Below are 11,888 nucleotides of genomic sequence, written 5' to 3' on the forward strand. Positions count from 1 at the left end.
ATATTTTGTTTTTGGTGTATTTTGTTTTGTTTTTAGTGCATTTTATTTTGTTTTTCGTGTATTTTGTTTGGAAGTCGGTTTTGTTTTTTTTGTACACCGGCTTTTATTACGGCAGCAACCGCAGGAAATTATAAAAACTTTGTTTTTATATTAATAGGTAGCAAACGAGCAAGCGACCACCTGAATCCACCGAAATGAAAAGGGAACGTTGCCCATAAACAACCGATATTACAGATGCGTTGCCTACCCTTCATTGATGGAGGAGGAGACGTACATAAACAGGACATTTCCTCTTCCTATGTGTCTGCTCCACCGTCAAACCACTTTTCCTTCCAACACTTTCCTCTAACGAAAAGGGTGGAAAGGGTAAGGGCCTAAAATTAGGCCTCCGGCACCACACTCATCGGACGAAACGCGAAATTGCTTCCACTTCACGCCTGTGTGTGGTTGTGGTATTACACGGGGCGAGCCGGTCCATTGCTGCGAAGATGTTAAAGCGGGCTCTACCACTCTTAAACATGCATTTGTCAAATTCTCAATTGCAAATCAAAATTACCATTACCATAATAACCTTGCTTCCTTAATGTGGGTAGCTTGTAGTTTATACTCTTCGACATGAAGGTTGTTTTTTTTTTTATTTAATTTACCCTCTAAGTTTAATAGCGTGAAAATATATAGCTTAAAGGGTGTCGTAAGTGTAGGGATTTTTATTAAAGAAAGAATTATTCAAAAATATGCTGTGATTCCTACGCCACAAAGTAGTGTGTTTACGCTTTATTATATTAGTATAGCTTAATGTAATCAAACACAGTTCTTTTGCTAATTCCATGTATTATACCAATCAATGTTTAAATAGTACAAAATTTAGGCTTTTCCTGTTTTCCTCCTCGCTTTTATTGTTAATATTAACTATTTATTCTCTCTCCATATCTTTAACAATCTTCTTCAGCACGGCTCTATTCACTTTGGAAGTCGAAGTCAAAGGAAGTTGTTTCATGAAAATAACTCCTCCTCTCAGTTGTTTGGTATCCGTTAGTGATTCTGAAAAAACGTAGACATTTAGTTTAATTGAATTTACGAAATACTAGCTATCGTTCGCGACGCCGTTCGCGTGGAATTAAAAAAAAATAAAAGTGACTAGCCTTTGTGTCCTTCCAAACTATCCTCTACATCCATACCAAATTTCATTGAAATCCGTTCAGCTGTTTAGGCTACAAACACTAACATCCATCTATCTAAACTTTCGCATTTATAATATTAGTATAAAAAATATGATTAAGAGCGTAACACCTGGAACTAAACTATCGCACAACTGTTTAGTCTCGCTTTGATTCCTATCTTATACAGAGGTGCGCACACTACTGTTCAGTTGTGCAACTAAACAGTTTAGGCTGCGAAACAATCGACAATCGCACAACCGTTGTGCGACAGTTGAATCAAATGCGTCCGCTCTTAGTAATAGCACTTTGCACTTGCTATCATATCGATCTTGAATCTAAGTTAAATTTAAGCTAAGTTCACGTGGAAAAATCTATACTATTATAATAAAGCGTAAACACACACTTCTTTGTTGCCAGCATATTTTTGAATAATTCTTTTTTTAATAAAAAGCCCTACACTTACGTCACGCTTTAGGCTATATATTTTCACATCATTAAACTTTGGGCGTAAATATTTTAGATAAAAATCCTAATGTGGGAAAGAGACCATAAGTTGCTGCCAACACCAAGGAAGCAATTGTCATTTGTACATTTTGACATTTCGTGCGGATGAAGCCGAACTGGAACAGCTAGTATCTTGAACTATACCTTTAACTAAATCTTTTATCTCCTGTGCGGATAGTGTGCAGTTTGTTTGAGGTACAACGCATGCGACGGCCAGGTCCCCGCATTCCTCGTCCGGGATCCCTGTCACTGCCACGTCCAGGACTCCTGGATGCTTGATGATGACCGATTCTACTTCTGTAGGAGATATCTGGAATAAATATTCTATTTAAAAAAATATATTACCGTTGATGATTATATTTTTGTATTTTGTTAAAGATAAGGATTATAAAATTATTTGAATCTAGTTGTGGTTCGCGACTTCGTCCACGTGAAATTTAAAAATATAGCCTATGTTACTTAAATAACATAGCTTTTTATTGATGAAATAATTTTTAGTATTGGGTCAGTCTTTGATGAGTTATTTCAATAAATACAAAAATACAGATCTTTCCTCTATTTGTTAGTATAGATATAAAGATTACTTGATGATTGCGATATTTGAGAAGCATCTTTAAACGATCGACAAAGAAATAATTCCAGTTTTCGTCTCTATAGAAAAGGTCTCCGGATTTTATCCATTTGTCTTCCATAAATGTTTCTGCTGTTGCTACAGGATTGTTGTAATATCCCTGAAAAATAAACATAGGTATTTATTACTACCAATTTTAAATAATAATAGAAAAAGGTTTACTGTAGACAATAGGAATCAACAATATAACTTTATAATTGCTATTAAACATGAAAGGACAATAATTTCTTTCTCTTAAGATTTATGACAACTAATTGCGACTCCGTCTGCGTGGAATTAAAAAAAGTAGTCTACGTATTCATCCAGAATGCCCTCTATATCTGTCAAATTTTATCGAGATCTGTTCAGCTGTTTGGTTGCAAACTTCAACAAACACCCAAAGCAAACTTTTGCAATTATAATATTAGTAAGATAGGCTTACTTTGAACGTGACAGGTCCTTTCACCCAAAGTTCTCCCGTTTTATTCGGTATCAATATATCTTCTTGAGTGTCCGGATCGATTAACTGTTACAATAAATTTAATTATTTAAAATGTTATGAATGAAATTCAATTAATTAAAACCAAAGAAATCTTTATTTCATCACATTTTTACATACTCTGTAATGAAGGTATCCCAAAGGCCTGCCCACTGAGCCCGGAGCTGATGAAATAAAATTAAAAGCAAAACTTCCTATTTCACTAAAACCATATACCACGTAAACCTCAGCTTTAGTTGCAATTTTCTGGAAATAAAGAAAACTATACTTATACCTACAGCTATAAGAGTTAATTTACAATAGCAAAAATTGTACCTGCATATTTTGGAACAGAGTTTGTGAAACGGCACTACCACCGAGCAGTAATGCTTTGAAACAGGTGAAGTCGCATTTGTCACATTCTTCAGGCTTCGTTAGCGTAGTTGCCATTGGGGGACTAAATATCCCATATTTGGGCTGCAAAATTTGTTGACAATCAGTACCGGTGTTAGAGTAGGGCAAGATGTGAAAGCCGGCGCAGAACATAAAAGGGGGTTTAAGGATTATTCCCAACCGTCACCCCGCTCTCCCATGTGGCGACAGATGAGAATAAAAAGTTTCATCCCTTTCACCTTTAGCGACGAGGGGACGGTTGGACTTATTTTATTTCTTAACGTTCCATCTGTCAACTTATTGGTGATAGTGGGACTAAAAGGTGGGACGGATGAAAATTTTTACTCTTATCTGTTGCAACGTGGGGACAGCGTGGGGTGACGGTTGGGAATAATCGGCGCTTTAGGAGCATCAGTGAGCGCCACGGGCGCATTTTTACATATGATTGTGTTACAGTTAGGAGGCGCTGTAATCTCATCCAGGGCGCCGGTAATGGTAAAACCGTTATTAAAACTATCATACAACTGTTTAGTCTAGTTGTGCCTCTTGTGCTTATAAGGAAGTGCGCACACGACTCAATTTTAAGTTATGCAACTAAACATTTGAAGCTGGAAAACAATCGACAATCGTACTCGGTTCTGCGATAGTTTAGTCAAAGGTGTATGCTTGATATAAACATGAATTACTAAGACACACTATCAATTATTACCTTGTATTTGTTAATCAAGAAATACGCATGTTCCCTTGTGGAAGGCAATGAGGATTGTATTCGAGTGAATCTTAAAATTGGCGACAAAACTAACATGAACACCGCCGACAGCCATTGTACGGGAGACGTTACTAAAGCACTTTCATACGGCGTTGGAAACGTAGAACTCATTATCCTAAAATCATATAAAGTTACACAAAACTACTATAATAAATATACAGACGAATTGAGTACCTATTTCTTTTGGGAAGTCGGTCAACAAAGTCGCTTCCCGCAGTATGCTTAGATCTTTCAAACTACACAACAGGTTTTGATGCACTTTTTTACCAACTTCCGAAAAGAAGGAGGTACCTACTCAATTCGTCTGTATGTGTTTTTAATAGATAGAGTGATTCAAGATGAATATTTATATGCATAATACATCTATACTAATAATATAAAGAAGAAAGATATGTTTGAATTTTTGTATGTATTGAAATAACTCATAAACAACTGGTCCGATTTTAAAAATTCTTCCACCTTGAATAGCTACGTTATCGCTAAGTAACATAGGCTATTATATTAGTTATTATTTTAATTCCACGTGAACGAAGTCGCGGCAAACAGCTAGTATACAATAAAGTAGAGAAATACTGTGAATTTTAGATATTTGTAATGTGATGTCTAAATAAGTACATTTTCATATGAGCATTGGACCCGTGCGAAGTAAGTCGCTTAAATAATTCCGTGTCTGTGAAGAATCCTAGGGAATGTATACTTTACCACAGATAAGGGAATCCCATAATAATATTTGTATGAGTTAATGTGGCATATTTAGGTGCTCCTGTTGTACCGCTTGTTGCAAGCAACCAACAGGAACTCTTCTCTGGATCAAGATCTACAGCTCTGAAAGTTTTTTAAACTTTACAATTTAACAATCTTACTAATATTATATTATAAATGCGAAAGTTTGGATGGATGGATGGATGTTTGTTAGCGTTTGTGGCCTAAACGGCTGAACGGATCTCCATGAAATTTAGCACAGGTTTAGAGCATAGTCTGGAAGAACACATAGGCTACTTTTCATCCCGGGAATAGTTACGGTTCCCGTGGGATTCATTGATTTAGTTTTTTAATGTTTACTCGATTATTCTGCAACGGTTCAACATATCTTATTGAAATTTGGCACAGATATAAAACAAAGTCTGGAGTACACATGAGATAAGCTTTTTCCCTGAGAAATGTCCGGTTCCCGAGGGATAGTTTGTATGTTTTCTAATACCACGCGGACGAAGTCGCAGGCAACAGCTCGTTCTTAATCAAGCAAAACTTAAATATAGAGCGTGCGTACACTTGAAACTAAACTATCGCACAACTCTTTAGTTTCGCTTTGGTTCCTACGAACTTATATGGAGATGCTCACACAAAACTTTTAGTTGTACAACTAAGCAGTTGAGGCTGCGAAATAATCGACAAATTAAAATCGTAGAACAGTTATGCGACAGTTTACTCAAAGGTGTGCGCACGCTCTTACTACAACAGATTTAATTTAGGCATATTTTTGGGTACATACTTGAATTCTTCCGCTGGTAAACCTTTACCGTATTCTGCGATGAATTCAGAAAAACCGGTATGTTTCTCTTCAGTGTTTAATGTAACAATTTTAGCATCTAACTTAATATTGCTCAATGCTTCTGCGACGTCTCCGGCTTTTTCACTTGCACAAAATATTACTTTAGGTGATGTAGTCGTAAAAGTATCTTCAAGTTCCTCTGAAATTGAATTTCGTTTCTTATTCACGATTATTGGATAACTCATTGGAATTTAAAAAAAATATCTCATTGGAATTTAAAATAAATGGAACTTAATTAAAAAATTTAAAACTTATTTATTTTTTTATCTCATTATGTGGCCAGTACGATCTTATGGCAAAAGTTAAACTCCTCTACCAAAGAGGTCGTAATACAAGTGACGAGAGTACTTACTGATTCCAACTGTCATATCAACACCGGCAACAATTATCCCTAAATATAGTGCAGCATATGCAGATATGGCCAGGTCGTTGTAGTTGGGTGCCATTAAGACAATGACGTCATCGGGTTTCAATCCTATCGCTCGGAAAGCATTCGCGCAAGCGACTGATCTCTGAAGTGCATCTTGGAATGTGTCGGATTTACCGGTACCACCGTCGATCTAGACAATCGTAAGAGCGGGCGCACCTTTAACTAAACTATCGCACCACGGTTGTGCGATTGTCGATTGTTTTGCGGTAGATTCAACTGTTTAGTTGCTGAACTAAAAATCGAATAGTGTGCGCACCTCCATACAAGCTTAACGGCGCGAAATAATTGATACTTTTTGGACGGTTAAAGTTACTGGCCATTAATAATTTTGAGTACTGGCTGAATATGCATCATGCATGTATATGTCAAGCGACGATCTATTGGCTGATGGCAGTTGTCATAGAATTGTGGATTGCTTTTTTAATCATAAAATCAACTGATTAATATAGAGTTTAATATATACTCTATAGTTTGCAATCCGATTAGATTGTTGTGCGGTTTTTATTTAAGGTGGTCTACTAAAGATAGTGTTTCTAATGTTACGCGATTGTTTTGTTATCTCCGACATAAGCACGCCCACAATGGAGGATATTTACCGTGTTATTGACCAGCCTTCGGAATTTAGTTCTACAAACCGCTGGTAACTCCGACATAGTAATCAAAGCGCGACTAAACAGTTTTGCGATAGTTTAGATACATGTGTGCGCGCGCTCTTAAGGTAATTTGATTATTATTTGACTTAGCATTACTGTGTTATTTTACCTGCATAATAAAGTCGGGTGCATCTTTAAAACTTTGCAGAATGAGTTTGCCGAGATGATGTCTGTCTGAGGGTATACCAGTGTTAGCGACCACTCGACTCCCCAAGTCGTTTAGATACCAAAATACAGAATCACTGGCATGTTTGTGATACTTCATTGTCCTAAAATATATTTAAAACTTCAAACAACTGTGATATCACTCTATTCCTATGTTTTCCATTTTTTTATACAACTAGATGGCAAACGAGGAAACGGCCATCTGAATCCGCCGAAATGGCGAAGCGACAGCCGCCCATAGACTTCCGCAATTGCTGATGCGTTGCCTACCCTTAGTTGAGGGACGAAGAGACGCACATAAACAGGATAATTCCCCTTCCTGTGCGTCCCCTCCGGCTTCAAATCCACTTTTCCTTTCCATCCATTCCTCTTAAGAAAAGGGTGGAAAGGAAAAGGGAAATTAGGCTTCCGGCACCACACTCAACAGACGAAACGCTCCCACTTCACGCTTGTAACTTTAATGTTTAGGGTTTTTATGTTTGTGGCTCCCCCAGGAACTTATTTTTTTTTGCTGAAGGGGAATGCGTTACGCATACTCCGTGCCTCGGGGCAGACACGAGAGTTATGTAGGACTCTCCCCCATATTGAGGGGCATACCTAACTAAACCCCTCCGTTCCTCCTGGCCATTGTGTGGGGCGCCACGGGATCGCTTTCGCTTGCCACCGCGATGCCCCACGGCCCGCCCCTTGGAAGAAATGCCATAAGCATATACGATGTTCATGTCGATCAAAATTTTTGAAAATAAATTCATAGGATTCATGTTCATATCTCCGTAGTAACAAAATTATGAATTATCTAGGCCCATTGCGTTTAATTTGAAAGATAAAAATAGTTATCTCTTGTTTGCCGACGCGAGCTCGTTTATCTACAGAATGTTACTAGGTATGTAAGTCATTTGTTGAGATCTTATGGCCGGTTTCCAGCTACTTAACAATGCGTTAGTGTTTTTGGTTCGATATATTTATGAAATGCGTTTCCGAACTACGTAACTTGAGTTTTTTAAGTTAAAATATAGGTCAACTTAACACTAATAAATCAAATTATACATGCGAAAGTTTAGATGGATGGATGGATGTTTGTTTGTTGCCTTCACGGCTGAACGATTTTGATGAAATTTGGTATACATGTAGAGGATAGTCTGAAAGAACACTGGCTATTCACTTTTGTTACTTTTTATTCCACACGGATAGAGTCGCGAGCGAAAGCTAGTATCAAAATAATTGGAAACTCCAGAAACCCAACATTATAATTTTAGTACCTTTTAGTTTATTTTATTATATTTAGTTTGTTATGCTTTAGCACAAGTCTCCGCACAAGTTGGTATCTGTTTTTTGTTGGATTTATTGTGATTTTACGCAAATCAATTACGATAATGGCAATCAATATTGGCTGTCAATTTGTTAATTATCATTAACAAATACTTTGTAAATAATGACTTTTGATATTCCTACGAATAAATGAATATTGTAAATTAATCATTTCATAGATTTCCTTATCCCCAAAAGAAGAAAAAACGGTTAAAACAAAGACCGACATCTACCGAAGGCTCGTAAAACATAAATAAACAAGGCAAATTAAAAACAATCAAATTTATATCCTTTTTGTTACACTAAATGGCACTTTGTTTCGTAAATAGCTAATAAACACGGAATAGAATAATATAAATTAAACACAAAACGCAACATTTAATATTAAAGCAAAACATACGTACGTGAAATAAATTGCGTCGTATATTTCTCGACCAGTGTATCTGTTCGGCTCTCCGCGGACAACTGGCTGCAGTTATGAATGCTCAGATTTGATCTATCAACGAGTGTACCTTGATATTTTCATTAATCTATACTTAATATAAAGAGGAAAGATTTGTTGTTTGTACGTATTATAATCATATATAATATATAAATTATAAATGCGGAAGTTTAGATGGATGGATGTTTGCTAGAGTTTGTAGCCTAAACGGCTGAACGGATTTCGATTAAAATTGGTACAAATGTAGAGCATAGTCTGGAAGAACACATAGACTATTCACTTTAGTTTTTTTTTTAATTCCACGCGGATGGAGTCGCGGAAGGCTAGTAACTAATAATTCAATTCTTTAAAATCTACATTATTACCGAATAATGCTGCTACTGCTCGTACCTTCGTTGCGTGCGGAATTAAATTTGCTTAAAATAAATTTATATATATATATATATNNATATATATATATATATATATGTATTTTATAATATATAAAATATAATATATGTAATTCCGCACGCAACGAATTTACGAGCAGCCGCTAATGGTTGATAATATAATTATTATAAGAATAAAATCTTAATTCGGTTGGTTGACTTTTTGTAAAGATAACAAGACTAACAATATCAAGGCTTGGCGCAATTACATAACTTTATACACACGGTAATACATATAAGACGCGCACACCTTCGACTGAACTATCGCACAACTGTTTAGTCGCACTTTGATTCCTATAAGTTTATATGGAGATGTGCACACTACTCGATGTTTAGTTGTGCAACTAATTGTTGAACCATCGACAATCGCACAACGGTTGTAAGATAGTTTAGTCGATGTGCGCCCGCTCTAATACTCCACTATTATTTTTAAAATAGTATTGACTGCCAGTGACAGTAACAGTGGTAGAGCCCGATTTAACATCTTCGTACGAATGCCCCGGCTCGCCCCCAGTAATACCACGACCACAAAGAAAACAGGCGTGAAGTGGAAGCAATTCCGCGTTTCGTCTGATGAGTGTGATGCCGGAGGCCTAATTTTAGTCCCTTTCCCTTTCCACCCTTTTCTTAAGAGGAAAGGATGGGAAGGAAAAGTTGATTTGACGGTGGAGGAGACGCATATGAAGAGGAAATGTCCTCTTTATGTGCGTATCCTCCCCCGTCAATGAAGGGTCGACAACGCATCTGCATTTGCGGATGTCTATGGGCATCAGTCGCTTTCCATTTCGGTGGATTCATGTGGCCACTTGCTCGTTTGCCACCTTATATTAACTAAAAAAAAGTGAGTTTATTGAGGTCAAATAGTAAAACCATTTTTTATTTTTTCGAGAAAGAAATATAGTATTAATGATTTTGTATTATTTTTATTTACTTAAAATATTGGCTTTTTTACGTTATGGATAATATTTCTTTTTACAGTTTTGTTTTCATTTTACTTCTACTGTTTATTCTCTTTTCATAGTTTTCGCCATATTCTTCAGCATAGTTCTGTTCACTTTCGAAGTCGAAGTCAAAGGTAGTTCTTTTAAGAATATAACTCCTCCTCTCAACTGTTTCGTCTCCGCCAGAGATTCTGGAAAAGATATTTTTTTAATTAACTTCCAAACGTTTTAAAACTTACTTTTATGGTTGTTAAATGTAATTTTCGTATGTTAGATTTTCTTGTGAACTGTTTTAAATAGTATTCTACTGTAGCACTAGCATTATTTTTTTTCTCTCATTCTTGAAACAATTTTCAACAAATATCAGGGTCAAGTTAAAGCATGCTTAGATGCCTATAATAAGATACCTTTTACAAGATCTTTAATCTCCTGTGCGGAAATTGTTGTATTGTGTTGCGGCACGACGAATGCAACGGCCAGGTCTCCACATTCAACATCCGGGATTCCTGTAACCGCCACGTCCAACACACCTGGATGCTTGATGATAACTGATTCTAACTCCGTAGGTGATATCTGGAAACGACTTCTTTCTGTATATTTGTATTTAGACTATTTACGACTATACGTGAAACTCTATAAATTAACAACTGAACAGATTATCTAATATACTAATGTAATAAAGTGTAAACACACTACTTCGTCACGTAGGATGTCAGCAATCACAGCATATTTTTGAATAATACTTTCTTTAACAAAAAGCCCTACACTTACGACACGCTTAAGGCTATACATTTTCACAATATTAAACTTAGGGAGTTAAATAAATTGGAAAAAACCTTTATGTGGGAAAGCTACCATAAACATTTAGGAAGCAAGGTTATAAGGGTAACGGTAATTTTGACATTTTCAATTGGGAATTTGACAAATGTAAACAAAAAAATAAAATTTTTATTATTTCCTGGGATGAAGCCGCACGGGACCAACTATTGTTTGAATAAAGATAGGAGACGAGTTAGAAATAATTATTACGTGGTGATTGCGATATTTGAGTAGCATCTTCAGACGATCGACGTAAAAGAAGTTCCAGTGCTCGTCCCTGTACATAAGGTCTCCTGTTTTAATCCATCCATCTTCAGTGTACACTTCTTCTGTAGCTTGTGGATTATTAAAATAACCCTGAAAAATACAAATATAACAACAAAACATTCTCTTATGATTACGTCTACGTAAAGTTACAGTTACTTAATACGTTGAATACCTTAAAAGTTGCAGGTCCTTTAAGCCAAAGTTCGCCAGTTATATTTGGTTCCAAGATATCTTTTTGCGTTTCTGGATCAACTAACTGAAATACATTAGTAATTTGTCTTAATGGATGAATTGCATTTACCAAGAAGTAGGTGTTAAATTGTGGTAGAGCCAGCTTTAACATTTTCGCACGAATGAGTCAGCTCGCCCCCAGTAAATCCACTACCACACAGAAAACAGGCGTGAAGTTGAAGCAATTCCGCGTTTCGTTTGATGAATGTGGTGCCGCACATTGGGCTGTATCCAGTTGCTCTATAGACAACTTTATCTGATGTTTGAAATGTCTCTTTTTTTGCTTGAATGTGCTTTGTATCAGTAAATGCATACCTTATAACGCAATATTTATCTTGTATCGATGTTTTTGGCGCAATTAGAACGTTTTCTCTGAAAATTTGTATGGAGTCGCCCTCAAAATTGGCGATAACTCAGCGATCGCACAATTGCGCCTTATTTTCTCTGAGATTACTTTTGTACAACTTGTAACGATTTTTTTGGTATACTATTGGACACAGGCACGGGTGCGATTTTTGACTTATTCAAGGTCAAAGGTCACAAAAACTACTTTTTCGCATATTTCAGCGGAATGGTTAGCTGTATCAAAAAGTTGACTAGGATGAAGTTGTAGATTATGAAATTGCCTATAAAATATCCATACATACTTTTTTCATAAGTGCCATAGTTTCAGAGATATAGCCATTTGCACATCCAAATTGTTCCGATTAACATACCCGATACTTTAATAACTAATAA

General features: G+C 36.3%; 2 protein-coding genes across 3 annotated transcripts in view; both read right to left on the reverse strand.

The window, feature by feature from the left end:
* Positions 1 to 848: 848 nt before the first annotated feature.
* Positions 849 to 8,496, reverse strand: LOC106110083 (luciferin 4-monooxygenase-like). Of its 2 annotated transcripts, none has more exons than XM_013291786.1 (12): positions 8,427 to 8,496; positions 6,659 to 6,818; positions 5,819 to 6,026; positions 5,407 to 5,605; positions 4,617 to 4,739; positions 3,855 to 4,029; positions 3,089 to 3,229; positions 2,894 to 3,019; positions 2,717 to 2,800; positions 2,249 to 2,395; positions 1,809 to 1,974; positions 849 to 1,041 (listed from the first exon to the last, which is right to left on the reverse strand). In XM_013291786.1, exons 2-12 carry the CDS (start codon positions 6,812 to 6,814, stop codon positions 914 to 916), a joined length of 1,653 nt encoding a protein of 550 aa, XP_013147240.1. In that variant the 5' UTR covers positions 6,815 to 6,818; positions 8,427 to 8,496; the 3' UTR covers positions 849 to 913. The 2 variants fall into 2 exon arrangements, with proteins under 2 accessions (XP_013147240.1, XP_013147249.1); XM_013291795.1 differs by having other exon boundaries at positions 8,423 to 8,474.
* Positions 8,497 to 9,839: 1,343 nt separating this feature from the next.
* Positions 9,840 to 11,888, reverse strand: part of LOC106106607 (luciferin 4-monooxygenase-like) — an 8,988-nt gene continuing 6,939 nt past the window's right edge. Inside the window, exons 9-12 of the mRNA XM_013287213.1 lie at positions 11,092 to 11,175; positions 10,863 to 11,009; positions 10,241 to 10,406; positions 9,840 to 10,024 (exon numbers count right to left, since the gene is read on the reverse strand). Coding sequence (XP_013142667.1) covers positions 9,897 to 10,024; positions 10,241 to 10,406; positions 10,863 to 11,009; positions 11,092 to 11,175 — 525 coding nt within the window. The 3' untranslated portion in view covers positions 9,840 to 9,896. The remainder of the gene's footprint in view (positions 10,025 to 10,240; positions 10,407 to 10,862; positions 11,010 to 11,091; positions 11,176 to 11,888) is intronic.

This window comes from Papilio polytes, unplaced genomic scaffold (genome assembly GCF_000836215.1).
Source record: "Papilio polytes unplaced genomic scaffold, Ppol_1.0 DF824269.1, whole genome shotgun sequence".
Taxonomy (NCBI): Eukaryota; Metazoa; Arthropoda; class Insecta; order Lepidoptera; family Papilionidae; genus Papilio; species Papilio polytes.